The sequence below is a fragment of the Pseudochaenichthys georgianus genome, chromosome 12, assembly GCF_902827115.2.
Source record: "Pseudochaenichthys georgianus chromosome 12, fPseGeo1.2, whole genome shotgun sequence".
NCBI classification, from domain to species: Eukaryota; Metazoa; Chordata; class Actinopteri; order Perciformes; family Channichthyidae; genus Pseudochaenichthys; species Pseudochaenichthys georgianus.
The window spans coordinates 8,997,684-9,013,484 of record NC_047514.1 but is presented as its reverse complement, the minus strand read 5'-3'; the positions used below and the strand labels follow the sequence as shown (position 1 = coordinate 9,013,484).

At 39.6% G+C, this 15,801-nt stretch overlaps 2 protein-coding genes across 2 annotated transcripts; both read left to right on the top strand.

Moving 5' to 3' along the window:
* The first annotated feature begins 1,738 nt into the window (after positions 1 to 1,738).
* skor2 (SKI family transcriptional corepressor 2) lies at positions 1,739 to 10,248 on the top strand. Its single transcript, XM_034096396.1, has 8 exons — positions 1,739 to 3,694; positions 4,344 to 4,407; positions 5,042 to 5,119; positions 7,400 to 7,465; positions 8,278 to 8,376; positions 8,597 to 8,664; positions 9,656 to 9,719; positions 10,102 to 10,248. The coding sequence occupies exons 1-7, from the start codon at positions 1,739 to 1,741 to the stop codon at positions 9,710 to 9,712; spliced, it is 2,388 nt and encodes a 795-aa protein (XP_033952287.1). The 3' UTR covers positions 9,713 to 9,719; positions 10,102 to 10,248.
* A 1,887-nt stretch (positions 10,249 to 12,135) lies between these two features.
* ier3ip1 (immediate early response 3 interacting protein 1) lies at positions 12,136 to 14,371 on the top strand. The gene is made up of 3 exons (XM_034096035.2): positions 12,136 to 12,287; positions 13,069 to 13,170; positions 13,538 to 14,371. Exons 1-3 carry the CDS (start codon positions 12,197 to 12,199, stop codon positions 13,591 to 13,593), a joined length of 249 nt encoding a protein of 82 aa, XP_033951926.1. The 5' UTR covers positions 12,136 to 12,196; the 3' UTR covers positions 13,594 to 14,371.
* The last annotated feature ends 1,430 nt before the right edge of the window (positions 14,372 to 15,801 follow it).

Below are 15,801 nucleotides of genomic sequence, written 5' to 3'. Positions count from 1 at the left end.
ATCATCTGTGTGGGACAGAAAACATGCTTTTAAAAAAAAGTATGTAATAGATTAAAATGCTTGAGAAGGTGAGTGTGGATTTTTTCAAATGCCGTCAATTTAAATTAATATGGACCCGTTGCATCGTCCAGTGTTTATATGTTGTTATTTGTATTATTATTATTATTGTTATTATTATTATATTTGAGTTATAACATGAACAAACCTTTACCGTTAATATTGTTCAATGGACTAACATAATGCCTGACTTACCGATAAGTGTGCTGCTTTAATAAAGGCCTACTGTTACTTGGCGAGTAAACTTGTGCTTCAATAAAATTACACACATTTAAGTCGTTAAATGTTGTTGAGTTATTTGAAGCTTAACTCTTTAGTCATATTGTTAATTGCTAAATAGTTGTACAGGTTTTTGCTATTTCTCGTTGATAGCAAAAACGTTAAATATAAATATATTACAATCCAATTCAAAACGAAACCTGTCTGTTTAATATAACCACATTTCAGTTCGTTTTTATTATTTGGAATTGTAGTTTTCCTTAATGTAATTTGCAATGTAATACGTTATAAATAGCAGCATCTTATTTGTGTTTTTAAATCATTACACATTTCATGCACATGAATATCACGTGCTTTAGGTAATTTCAAAACTGTTCATTTCATAAGACTTTCACAAGTGGTTTTGATGTCACAGGACATTTTCAGTAAAACATTTATTTCGCAATAAATGTCCTGCCATTTTCGTGATACTGCTTTAAAATATATCTAAATAAATCATATGGATAAAAAAGCGAAGGAATACAGTATTTAGATATTTAGAAGAAAGGGGCCAAAGCCAACTTTCCTAAATGAAGTTGAAGTGACAAAACTGTAGGGTTTTATTACCTTAAAACATTTTTTTTATATGGGCTGTGTATGTTTCCTGTATCCTATTAACATGTTTAGGTTACTCCGCTTTCTAGATAAAGGATATTTCAAAATGTAAAAACACATTTAAATTAACTGAAATGTAATGTATTAATTAAATTAATGTATGCCTATTTGTTATAGGAATATGGATAATACTGTACTTTAACTGCAACCATTATGTTGCAAGCTTGTGTTTTCATAGTTAGTTTATTGTTTAAAACATACGGCAAACACACTCATTACTTTTAAATATATAAATGCTTCTGATAATTACATTTTTTAGTTAAATAAATGTAATTGATTTCCATTAGTTGATTATTACAATCTGTTGTGTTTGCTGTTTACCTAACATTCAACTTAGTTTCACAGATTCATTCAGTATCTTTATCCAGTTCTTTTTTTCTGTGCCCTCAATACCTTTTTGTTGTAGTTAAGAAAACAAATAAATTATTACATTTTGTAATGACTTATTTAACATTTCAAAAATGTGTTCAGTTCTGTAAAGATCGAAAGACAAACAACGTTTGCTGTTTTTCTGTAAGATTGGGTAACAGAAGCTTTTCATTTAAATGCATTTAATTTTAAATAATACACATTCTTTTTAATATGCACTTGTTCACACATCATCAGCTTGTTTCTGGGCACACCTACGTGGTAGAATTAGTGTTTCTTATAATAAAAAAGACTTCATATTATTTGTAATACAGGGAGACAAAATGTGTCTGTAAAGAAATAAGAGGATTTGTATGTGTTTTAAAAAAAATCAACAAATGTTTTCCTTCTTCCTTTCTTTTTGAATGCAGGTCTTTCTACATACCCTTTCCCTCACAGTATGGATAAGAGCCATCTTTCGAGCACGAATGACATCATAATGACAAGCTCCACAGGCTCCTACCAGCAAGAACCCCTGACACCACCCAGATCCGCCCATCTCCACTCCTCATCCTCCTCTTTATCTTCTCCCTCGCCGTCCTCTTCCTCCCCACCCATGAAGCCAAACCAAGTTGGCCAGGTCATTCTGTATGGCGTTCCCATCGTATCGCTGGTTATCGATCACAACGAGAGACTTTGCCTGGCTCAGATTTCCAACACACTCCTGAAGAACTATAGTTATAATGAGATTCACAATCGGCGAGTGGCGCTGGGCATCACCTGCGTCCAGTGCACTCCGGTTCAGTTGGAGATCCTCCGTCGGGCCGGCGCCATGCCCATCTCATCGCGGCGTTGTGGTATGATCACCAAGCGTGAAGCCGAGCGCCTCTGCAAGTCCTTCCTGGGAGAGAACGCACCGCCAAAACTGCCCGACAACTTCTCCTTTGATGTGACACATGAGTGCGCCTGGGGTAGCCGAGGTAACTTCATCCCGGCACGCTACAACAGCTCCAGGGCAAAATGCATCAAGTGCTCGCTTTGCAACATGTACTTCTCCCCGAATAAGTTCATTTTCCATTCCCACCGCACGCCGGAAGCCAAGTACACCCAGCCCGACGCCGCCAACTTCAACTCCTGGCGTCGACACCTCAAACTCTCTGACAAAATCCCAGCTGATGAGTTAATCTTCGCATGGGAAGACGTCAAAGCTATGTTCAACGGAGGGAGCCGGAAAAGAGCGCTGCCGTCTTCGTCCCATTGTTCCTCCATGGGGCCCATGAAGAATCTCGCAGGTTCCGTTCACATGATGGGGTCTGACCTGGGTGCTCAGAAGAGATCCCGCTTTGACGACGATGATGATCTGGATGGAGGCAATCTGTCTCCCCGTAAGACCTCACGTAGCTACCCTGTCATCCCCGTCCCGAGCAAAGGCTTTGGCATGCTGCAGAAGTTCCCCCCCACGTCGCTCTTCCCTTCACCGTACCCCTTCCCAGCATTCGGTCTCTGCCAGCAGAAAAAAGATGACAGTGATGTTTCAGGTGTGCAGAAAGGATCAGGGTTGTCAGGTCTGTTATGGCCCGGCCGCAAAGACACTTTTTATCCCCCTTTCTGCATGTTTTGGCCACCAAGAGCGGCGGGAGGAATCCCTGTCCCTACTTACCTCCAGCCTCAGCCCAGCGCCCTCTCCTCCCTGGCAGACAACCCCTCTCTCAGGCAGGCCTTTTTGGATCTCTCAGACCACAGCGAGCCTGGAGTAGTAGCTGGCAACGGAAATAGTGTCAGTGCAACCATGGCCCCCGGGATTGCCACAGCCAGACCTGGGCTGTTTGACCCAGAGTGTACAACAGTAACCCCTGACCTCCGCCCTGTGACCTCAGAAGGCTGGCTCAAACTTCTGGACACCCCAGCCCTCCAAAGCAGGAAGCCCAGCTACGGCTCAGCCTTCAGGCCCGTCATTAAGGACGCCGAGAGCATCGCTAAGCTCCACAGCAACGGGGGAACAGGTGAGGACTTTGTAGTGGCCAGGTCTGAACGCCACCAGCGGCTTTCGCCCAGCAGCAGCTGTAGTTACGGAAGTGAAAGTGGAGGCGATGTAGAGGCGGAGGGAGTGGAGAGTGAGGAGGAGGGGGAAGTGGATGTGGAGTCGTCAAAGCAGGAAGATGAGGAGGAGGAAGGGGGCTTCACAAGCAGGCTGCCACTGACTCAAACCAACCTGTACCACCCTGCACTAAGCGACAGCCACGGAGAGGAGAGGGGGAAGGAGAGAGGGAGTGGCGCTGTGTACACCAGCACTTCCCCTCCCTCCTCCTCAGACCCCATTCGGCAGGGGTCCCCCAGCCTGCCAGCATCCCCTTCAGCCAGCCTGCCTCTCTCCGGCTCCACCCCGCCTCACCGAGAGGACCCTGCTTACAAAAACGTAAATATCCCCGCAGGCCACTTTAGCTAATTATTATTTAAATGGTGCCGCAGTCAGGCAGCGATGTGATCTGCATAAGCAGATTGATAGACCGGTTTCTCCCTGAAGAAATTGAAACAGTCACCCCAACTCTGATCCGGGCTAATAGGCCCAGGTGTGGGTTGTTTAATGGCCACGGTGTGTTTGTTCTCCCTCTGTCACCCCAGCCTGTTAGGGCAACTCTAATCTTTAACCTGCCGACTCCCACATTAACCAGGCCTCTGAGGGAGAGAAGGAGAGGGGGGGAGGGGAGAGTTATGAGGAGCATTTTAAACAGAACAGTCTAATTATTCATTGTGTAACATCAATGGATAGAGAACAACCTTACACTCCAAATTAGATCATTACAAAGGGATGAAACCCATGGGCTGATTAAAAAGGAGATAGCATTTGTCAAGAAATTATTAAAATGTTTGCACAAATTAAATCCATATTAATAAAACATTTGCAGGTCTTTAGATTAAAAAAGGAAACCCATGTTTATCAACTCTATTCATCACATCAACAAATCTAGTTTACAAAGAAATGCTTTGACTATAGGAAGTATATCCTGCTTTGATGTAGTAGTTCTTTTGCATAACGTGTATATGAAATTCTGCTTTTCTTTCAGGTTCACAAAAATAGAGATGAAGGACTCCCTGTGTACGCGACCAAAGACAACTCCAGCATTTCTGGTGAGCACAGACATTACTATGTTTTTTAAACTTTTCTTTTTAAAACTACACATTTTTCTGTTTTAAGTCCATAATGGAAGATTATTTATATTGAATAAAATATTAAGTATTTCTTCCTTGACATGATGCAGTCGTTCCCTGTTTCGTGCAATTCCCCCTTTTGAGCCTCTCTCAAAAGTAAAAATACATTAAAGCAAAAAACACTTTCTCTTTCTCAAACCATCTACAAAAAGCTCTACAATTTGCATGGGATGCTTGACACTACTTCTTTCACCCTACAGTTGTTTTACAATGTCTTGGTTTCATCAAATAGCATCACCCAGTCTATTTCAGCAAGCTGTTACACGCTCTCTGTTGTATTATAGCATCTTTGTTTCCCTTAGTGTCTGAGTGAGTGGTTTTATTGTTCCTCCCTGCGAGGCTCATATTCCTGTGACGTTTCATTTGCTCCTCTCATCTCACACTCTGACCCTTTCGCGGAGTAGAATGTGTTGTGGCCCACACGCACACACACAGGACACACACCATGCGCACACTTAGTTATCTCCATGTGTCCGGATAACCAGCTCAACCAATGGGCCTTACTGACACGCTCTCCCCTCTCTGTCTGTCTCTCCGTCTCATTTTCTCTCAGATGAAAACAAAGAGCAGAGTAGTTTCTTTGTACCAGAGAGTGAGACAGCAGCGCCCGACTACTGGAGGGAAAGTTCAGGTATGATTTCTTTTAATTTGTTTGGTAGCAGATCAAATGCAGGGTTAAAACAACAACCATTTTTTTAAACAACATGCTAGTACTCCTGAAAGTACCATTATTAGAGCAATTTCAATCTCAAGTAGCAGAGAAAATCTCAAATCTTTATTCATCCTTAGATGCAATCATGATCAAACATTCACAAAAGGAAATACAATTAACAACATCTTGGGACTGCAAATGGAAGTAGGCAAATTAGACCTATACATCTCTTTATCTACAGAGCAGAAATGTCATTTATTTAATTGTGTAAATCCAAAATTAAGACATTGTATTTTTTAAGTACATACATTTCAAAACACACAATGTTGACGCATTTGCACCGTGTACAATGTCTATACAATAAAAAAGAATGCTGATTAAAAAACATGATTTTATATAACTTTCTCCTTACGACCCAAATGGGACACGAAATACTTAAAGCAGCGAGAGAAAGCTCCTCCGTTCTACAGCCTCCTCCTCCTCCTCCTCCTCCTCCTCCTCCTCCTCCTCCTCCTCCTCCACCTCCTCCTCCACCTCCACTCACGCGGGATTTAAGGGATTCATATAAATACACAGGAAAAGAAAAGCTGCTTCCGCCGCCGCTCTGCCACGGCTGCTCTCTTTAGCGGCGCTGTCGCCACGGCTGTTACTCTTAGGGGGGCCGTTATAGTTCAACAAGAAAACATCAGCTCGGAGATAAGCAGCCGCGGTGGCAATCTCCATCCTAGACCCATATCGCCGCCGACATAATTGCCTTTTTTTCCCCCTCCTCAGCGCAAAAAATCCTTTCCCGTTTGAAAAAGATCACTGCTTATTGCCTTTTTATATCTGTCAGGAAAACATTAAAAGTGCTTTATGACATCTGTGCCAACATTTATATCTACCCCCCCCCTCCCCACTCCCTCAACCCCTACACACACACACACACACACACACACACACACACCATAATGATCCCTGCGCATAATGTATAATGTATTTCGAAAAATTACACGAAACAAATTAAATGAGACCACCTTTCCCCTGATTGCCAAACGTCTCCCTGGGCGGTGGGAAGCTCTACGTGATTAGAAGGCCTGATTCCTCCGAGTCCCCCCCTCTCCCTCCCTCCACTGTCTTTAAACTCTCCCTCTGTTTCTAGGGAGAAAAATAATCTAATTTTCCATTTATGTAATGCAAACCGCCTTGGCTTTGACTATTCACGGTTAATTGACTGTCAAACGAGGTTGTTATCCTCGGGCACTGTCTGCAAATTTGCTTGTCAAATGAGACAGAGAGAGGAGAGAGGAGAGCTCTCTCTGCTCTCAATGAGAGAGATAGAGAGAAGCATGGGCTTAAGCAGCCAGGATATGAAATGACTGGAGGAGAGAATAAACATATCGAGTGTGCTGGATCGCTTCATTTAAGGCGCACAATGCCTATTTGTCACAATTCAGACATGAAGCGCAACACACACACAAACCAGCAGAAGAACATCATAGAAACGTTCAAACTGATGCAGTGGAAAACAGTACGAGATAAAGATGTTTGTTAAAAAGGCAGATGAACAATTGTGAAGTTTTACCGCAACAAGTAGATGCCTTCAGCAAAAGAAAAGCTTTAAAAATATACACAAACATAATATGCATATATACAGTATGTATATGTGGCATATTATAATACAGTTGTACAATACTAATGCAGTGTTCATAGCCACTAGCATTGGTAAATAAAAAACACATTTCGACATCACATGCAACAGCTTCAGAGCAGAGTAAGCTCCAAGCTACGCTTTATTTTTATGCATTTTTTTATTTCTTGCCAAATTGATGGAAAGGCCCTTAAAGTACCTTTTCAGCACAGACCTTTGCTTCATTTTCAAAAGCTACAAAATCATTTACTCTAATTCCAGAATGTTCTGTTTCTTAATAGAAAGCAATATTATCTGACAGCAATAAGAGATTGAAAAGTGCACTAAAGCTCTCCTTCAGGCTGCCAAGCACCAGCTTACACTGACATCTAGAGGACAAAGAGTGAACTACAGGGCTGTGTTGAAGAGTCTGGGTGGGAAGAAGGGTTAATACCTCAATACACATATAAATAAAGTATCAATAAAGGTCTAGATTGCAATACATTACAATGTGACTCTGGTATGTGTTGCATTTGACATATAGATGCTGTAGTATATAAGGACGGAACACATTGGAGATGCTATATGTCTGTCATATGTCATTGTGCACGTAAAACAAAAATCTAACATTAAGTCTTTCCGTGTTTTAGGTGATCAAAGCCGAGGTTCTGCCTCTCCTGTGGTGCTAAAGAAGGATGTGGAGAACATGGAGAAAGGTAAACAATGTTCATTTGAGTCACCAATATTCAAGTCAAACATTCAGAATCAGAAAAAGGTTCAATGCATTGTAGGTTTTCACGTAGAAGGTGTTAGTGTTGTCACATACAATTTAGATATTAAAAGAAAAACAAGTTAATGTACAAGGTCAAGAACAGAAATATACAAAAGAACATCTATACAAAATAAATGAACAATAGACAATAGAAAACAGTACGACATATGATATGTACAATATGACAGCTCAGAGACGGATTTAGCTCCCAGGTGCATAGAAAACACATACATCTGGTAATAGTCCAAATACCTATGCATTTATATATCACTACAATATATGCAGTATTTAACCCCACTGCAGAATATTCTATTTGACCTTCTGTTTTTATTTGTCTCAATTGTAATATATAGTTTACTTATTTCTGCATTTTGCTTGCACGAATCTCGTGCACTATTGTATTTCTTATATTGTATATTACATTACATTTAGCTGACGCTTTTATCCAAAGCGACTTACAATAAGTGCGTTCGACCAACAAGATACAAACTTGATGAAAACAGAATCATACAAGTACATCAGGTTTCATATTAAGTATATTGTATGTTGCATTGTTGGTGGTGCACATTTTGATTGCCAAAACGTAGCTATTGTGCATGTTTCAAAAAAGCCTTTGAATCTTGACTCATAAATCTCCTCTCTTTCTTTTCTCCTCCTCGTGTTTTCATTCTCCTCCTCCTCCTCCTCCTCCTCCTCCTCCTCCTCCTCCTCCTCCTCCTCCTCCTCCTCCTCCTCCTCCTCCTCCTCCTCCTTCAGAGGAGCTCCAGAAGGTTCTGCTGGAGCAGATCGACTTCAGGAGGAGACTGGAGCAAGAGTTTCACGCTCTGAAGGGCACCTCACCATTTCCTGTCTTCCGTAAGTCTATTTGTCACATCATTCAAGGTCAACGTGTCCTTCTCTGTCTTTCTGAGGTTCTTCTCCATTTCCCTTTCCCCCTGCTCGTATCTTTTGTCTTTCCTTTGTTTTTCTAAACCTCCTTTATCCTCCATCGGCTGTTTTATAATAACTTTACTTGATCAGTTTCTCAAATGATAATACTGCTCAGGCTAATCATAGATCCGAACGCTCATTTCAGATAATTTCCAAGACCAGATGAAAAGAGAGCTCGCCTACAGAGAAGAGATGGTCCAACAGTTACAGATGGTAAGACTCCTAATGATCCAATCAGCTCTGAGCACTGATGGAAAGAAATATCATTGCTGCGCCTTCAGACGACACATAAAACACCCATTTATGGAGTTTAAAAAGCCTCGCTGTTTGCTTTGAAAAACAATCTTGGTAATGATTTTTCAAAAGGAATATAATTAAGGCTAATTATGAAGCACTTTTCAGTCAAATATAGTTACACAGTTTGAACAGCGAATGAAGAAATCAAAAATGAATAAGGAAATGTGACGATAACAGCCCAATTAACACCAGACTGTAGACATGAATAACAAATCCAAACCTATGTCTTAAAACTGAATTAAACAAAGAATAAATAAAGCCATCAGAAGGGATCAAGTGGACACGTCTCCTATGTCAGACGACAGAACCAATCATGTAGTTTGTCTTTCACGGGTGATGAGTTCCTCTGTTTCCGTCCACATCAATCAGCGCAGCAGCTGGCAGACCGGCTGACAGACGCTGTTTGTCTTTGCTTTCTGACACAACTGCACACGCTCGTATGCACATGATCGCAGACCTCGCTCTGAACACACGACCAGAGCAGGCTGCGTTCATGTAACCACGAAGGCAGACGGAAACATTGTAGCTGATTTATAAGCATGCACATGCACGCGAAAACACGTTGAAAACTGACTAATGTGTCGAGAAGCAGCAGATGGATCTGTCTGAGAGTAATGACACATTCATTTCACACAGACATTCCAATTGATGTTACTGTGTTATCATTTCATAATGTTGGTTGGATTTGACACCTTAGCCGTCTGGCACAGAGATTCACATTTCCCTTTAAAGGGGCCCTATTATGCAAATCTCCAGGTTCATATGTGTAGTTTGCGCCTCTACTGTCACATGTTTACATACTTTAATGTTCCAAAAGTGCTTTATTGTTCTGCTACTGCATGTGTTTCCAAATGTTGTTCAACCTGGATCAATCTAAAATGTTGTCTCTGAATCTCCTTCCCTTCAGATTCCCTACGCAAACATCCTCAGAAAAGAGAAGATCAGCTCCCATCTCAACAAATAGCTAAAAGGTCATTGTTACTTTCGTTCATTTCAAAATGCCGCTTATTAATAAAAACAATGTCAGCACGGTAGAAGTCAAATGAACATTTCAATAACACAAAGCAGCGAGAGTAAGTTCAGCAAGTTTAATTGCCTTTGTATAGTTCGGATAGTGTTTCGGAAACTAGACCACTAGGCTGTAATCAGCCAATTAAACTGGGTTGTTTGCTTTAAAGGGATTATTTCATGGCAAATTGGGAAATTAAAATACATTTTGTGCTTCATTTGATTGACAACAACGTATCCTGGTCTAGCAAAAAGACATACATAAGTATACACATTAGTCTTTGAAAAACATTAAACCAGAACATGACACTAATTTGAGTTTCTATGCATTGACTTTCTTCACAGGCAGAATCAACAATGAGAGGAAGACTGCCTGGATTTCTGTGAATGTCCCAAGAAGAAAAAAAACAGAGAAATATACGGGAGAGACCCAAACAGAATACGACTGAATATATTATATAAATACATTTCTTAAGTTCTCCTGGACATTTGTTTTCTTCTGCCTTTGTTATTAGCTCTGTTCAGTGAAACACTTTAGAAGTAGCTGGCCAAAGCTCCTTCTCCCTGCCTCCAGTTCATTTCCCACACTGACTGAACTCAAATGGGCACACACTGGCGACATTAGGGGGAAAAGGGAACATCAAAGCTTCACCCAACCCGGACCAAAGCAACCACAACCCATCTCCTCTTGTGTGAGTTTTAGAGCTGTGAAAAACAAACTGTGAACTTTTCCAAGCTCCGAAAGACGAAGAGGGCAGAGTCATAGCAACAGTAAGACTGTGTTATTGTCCATGACTGCTGCTGGCCCAACTGTACATACATCAGACTGACGACAAGGACGGACTTCGAACATTGATGGATCAGATTGGGACCCTTGAGAGAAAACATTTGGTCCCAAAGGGATTCTCCTCATCATGTCCAGCTGTGTTCATTGACCCAAACAAACGTCTCATAGTTACCCAGGTTGTCAGCATGTCCCTGAAGAGGTCAGATGTTGGTGGTGATTTCATGCACCATCCTTTACTCCGTTAGATATTACTAACTTGAATATGCCAGATGAAGAACAAGGGAGGAAATGAAATAAGTGTTTTTTGGTTTTAAACCTAAAGAGAGAGCAGTATTAATAAAGGGCAGCATCACGTAACGCTTTAAGCAAGAGCTTTAGTATTTGGGGAGTGCACAAAAACCTACAGTATTATTTTCAATGCTGACATTTTTCACCTTTTATTTAAACAGGAAGTTAGCTCAAAACAATATCCTGTGTCACATCCACAGCTCAGCAGCCTTTTACTGTTTCATTTGTGAATCCTTTCCTCAAAATGAACCGTGAAGATAATTTTGCATCACCGATCCACGGGCAAGGTAACATTACCACCATCAGCTAAATGATGGGGTGTTGTCAGATGGTCACAACGACAATTAAAGGCAAATCCCTGTTTTCGTGTTTGCTCTCCAAATGAGTATCCGGGACACGAGGAGCAGAAGGCTGCCGTGTGTCAGGGTTGTACATCTACCTGTAAATGATTTGATCTGACTGTATACAATGTCAACGTGAGAATACTGAGCCTCACAGTGAGCCTATCTATATGTGTTTGTTTGTTTATTTATTTGAGTACCAGGGCCTAAGACCCTGATTGTGAACATATTATTTATTATAATGTCAAAAAGAAAGAAATGTGTTGATGATGATCAAGTGTGTGTCACAGGGATCACACATGAGAACTCACCCACCTTGTTTATAGAATGAATGAATGGATAAAGTTGTCATTTACTGAGAGAAATGTTATCATTATAAACTGTTGATGCAGATGTATTAAAATATGTTCTTGTAGTTTCTCTACTATTTATGTGTAAATTAAAAGTCTATTCAATAACCGGACTGTGGCTTCATGTTTCATGCTAATGTGTGATAGTAATACAGGCTGCTCCATCTCCTAAATTAAGAAAATATATGATATAAAACATCATACATAGGATGATGTAAAAAGAAGACACACAAATGAAATAAAGGGAAATCACAGATGTCACAACAGCAGCACAAGTCATTTGATAAGGATTATATGAAACAAAATAATTTTTTCAATATTCAATTATTTTTGTATGACTTTATTAGTCAATTTTCATTAGAAGAAAAGAGGACAAATATATCATAATTTAAAAATACATGTGTGCCTATATATATATTTTTTTTATTATTTAGATTTTAGGGAAGATGCATAACTAGGGACACATAATGATGAAATATGACCTGTTTCCCCCATTAATACATGTGTTTTTAAACGACTACTTTGAAACAAAAGTTCCCTTAACACCGAAGTACTTATTATTAGCTCGTTCCCGTTTACTACTGTTTCACGACGTCCGCTGCCTCTTTACGGCATTTACATTTTTGGGAGTGGTGGACGCAGAAGAAGAAGGAGGAGGAGAAGAAGTTGCCAGCATGGCGTTTACACTGTACTCTCTCATACAGACCGCTATTCTGTGCACTAATGCAGTCGCTGTGTTGCACGAAGAAAGGTTTCTCAGCAAGTGTAAGTATCCTCCTTTGTTTACATCATGCATTTTTATTACAAATACAATGTTTACGGTTTCAAAAACAGCTAGCTAAGTGTGTGACGTTACTTCATTATCAGCTGCCTATATTATACATTGTTCTAACATTAAATCGGATTATGTTGGGATTTTTAGGCAGAAGTTTGAGGTTTGTTCATTGGAGAGAAATGTTCAGTGTTGAATAATATAATTGTGCCATTCTTAGAGCTACTAAATGTAACATTTGTGGAAAACTTAATGTTAAAGGAGTCATTTTATGCAAATTATATGTTGTGCCTTTACTGTGACATGTTTCCATGCTTTTATGTTCAAAAAGCTCTTTATTTTTCTCATACTGCCTGTGAAGCAGCACCTATTTTCACTCTCTGTCTGAAACCAGAGCCCAGTCTACTCTGATTGGTTAGCTGGCAGGCTCTGTTGTGATTGGTCAATTGTTTAGAAGTCTCATCCCTTAGCCTATCACGTACAATTTGTTGTAACGCTAGCCAATAGAAGTTATACACAGTGATGTTATTTTATTTAATGAAGTAAACAATGGAGTCCAAATGAATGTTTCAGTCCCTCTAGGGAACTTTAAGCCATCACAGATCATTTACATGTTGAACAACCTATATAAAACCACAAAAGGCATGTTGGGGACGATTTTAAAAACAAATAAATTTGCTGTTGTGTTTTCCAACCAATTGCTTCATCCTGTTTCCTTTCTCTTTTCTTTACTTTCCCCTCTGTTTCACCCCATTTGCTCCTCGCTGTCTTCAGTCGGCTGGGGGGTCGACCAGGGAGTTGGAGGTTTTGGGGACGATCCGGGTGTCAAAGCTCAGATTCTAACCCTCATCCGCTCGGTCCGCACTGTCATGAGAGGTAAGTAAGCTAGTTCACATAGGAAAACATAGATTCCACATTCTAAAATTAAAGAAAATGTTGAGTGAATGATATATTTAGTCGTGCTTTGTATCATTTGAAAAGATCAGATTCAATGAAGGCCTGACCTATAGAAACTTTATTGGACCCCAAGTTGCAAACAAACAAGAAAGTTCATGGATAAAAAACAATGAAAGCATTACATCAGCCAAATATTTTCGTTTTAAATCAGGAAATATGAAATTACAGAATTCGTAAGTTACCTAAATGTTGTTGAGGTACTTGTATTTGGTAGGCAGCCCTAGCATTCACGTCTTTTCTAAGGGTTGAGGATTCTGCTAATTATTTTCTTCTCTTTTTTCCATAGTGCCTTTGATAATAGTGAATACAGTCTGCATTGTCCTCTTGTTACTCTTCGGTTGACGGCGGTACACTGAGCACCAATGAAGCCAGAGGACCAGACGTGCCAAAGAACAACCACAAACTTAAACACAGAGAAATATCCATCAGTTAGAGACTTCGCCAGCCATCAGCAGAGTGAAGAACGGCATGGAATTAGAAAAAACGTAAACATTTTACACTCAAAGACAAGATGAAACAACCCAACCACAAGTCACAGAAAGTGTGGCCTAAACACCAGGACTAACCCTGACCTCACCTGCGTGGCAGTGGGACACAAAAAGGACACAATGGAAATAATGATTCGTCATATCGCCACTTTGTGTTTCATAGTGTGTTTGTCCTCGTTTCAACACTCCGCGATACAATGGTTTAATTATAATGTATGTTTTATCATCTTGTTACAAACGATAATGTAAAATAGTTTTTACAGCAGTAGGGCTTGACAATATGTAAAAAATGAGGTGCCATTTTTATTTATTTCAAACTGGAAGTAAGTTAAAAGTGTTTTAGGCTGCCAACTTGTATTTCAGGACTTCATTCTGATAATGCTTTAAAGTCCAAAACCTACTTGGCGTTTCATAGGTGCAATATACAGATTTTACACAAACAGTCAGACAAATGTTCTGTGATTTATCCGTATGTAAAATGTGGTTAAATGTTTTAATCTAGATTCTAAACAATACTGCCAAACGCAGCTCAAAACAATCCACATTTGTACTGTTTACACATCAATTCCCTCTCATTGTAATAGTAATGAGATGGTTTTTTTGTCTTGAAATAAATGTATTATTCAATTCTTTACATTTTCTTTTTTATCATACATTTGTTTTCACTTTAGTCCGAGTATTTGAAGGACCCCTCTCTTCAGTTCGACATACACATATAATCCACACATGTGTCCATCCATCCCTGCTCCACTTAATTGATAATCCACATATGTTGTGAATTATCACCCTTTCCTCTGCCACGAAGCTGTACACATATTTGTATGAACACTACTGTAGATTCTAAATACGTGGAAGGGGGAGAGGGGATCTGCTGGAATTAGTAGCATATGTTTGTCAGAGAGATTTTCGCAGTAAAGCCACTTTGATCTGTGATTAGTCAGAGTTTAGCGGTGGGTTCACAGTGACATCTGTAAGCGATCACGCGTGAATATGGATCTGCACTTCACAGGTCAGGATGTTTGGGGATGTTCAATGATAAATATTTCAGATGTTGTTTTGACCCTTTAGCTTCTAACTTTATGGGTATTTTACATGTATTATAAGGAGTGAAACAAACGGGAAAATGGGAGAAAGACGACATGACATGCAGCAGAGGGTCATGGGTAAGATTCAAAACTCGAAAATATGTTGACTTTAATTCTAGAAAGACATCTTCAACATTAACTTGAACAAAAGGGACTTGATTTTTGAGACATGAGAGCTATTTTAAATATTTACAATTACAATTAAGACAACTAAATTAAGTGTATTGGTTTTAGACATCCTCAATGTTTGTCCACCAGAACAATACAAAAAGCTGCCTCTTAGATTTTGAATAAATATGGATAAAAGTAAGAAACTAAAATATGTAGTGCGTTCACATTTTATTTCCTAACACAGTTGTGGAGCAGAGACAAAGGGACTGTTGGCAAACGTGTTATAACCAAAAGAGAGACAGCATCAAAAAAGAAAAGGTTAAAAAAACAAATCCAGAAAATAACATTTAAGCGGGTTTTTTATATAGAAGGGATTTAAAATATGTTAATCATTTAGATATTTTGTCTGAACAAAACATTCATAGCGTCAGATTAGTTTTCGTGTTTTCCCAGTTGATGGGCAGCACACTATTTTTGGGAGGAAAACTCCAAAACAACACTGGGAAACAGTTATTCAATGGATGTATGAAAGAGGATTTGATCAGTGCTGTCTGGCATACGGTGGAGAGAAGGTTGTTGCCGTTTTTGATAATACCTCCCCTCATATTAAATCTGAATGCCCTTAAAGAACCACTAATGCAAAACATCTGTTGGTTGTTAGTGGGACGGGATGCATATGTTTTTTATTATTATTCTAATGAGTGATTAAGTGGTTAAGGATAACCCTCTTATCTGATCATAACATACATTATGAATTGGGGGGGGATAATTATAATAAAATAAGAGGTAGTGATGTAAAAAAGTGCTATTAAAAAATGTTTTTCCAAAAATAAGAGATCTAAATCTAAAAACATAAAATATAGGAA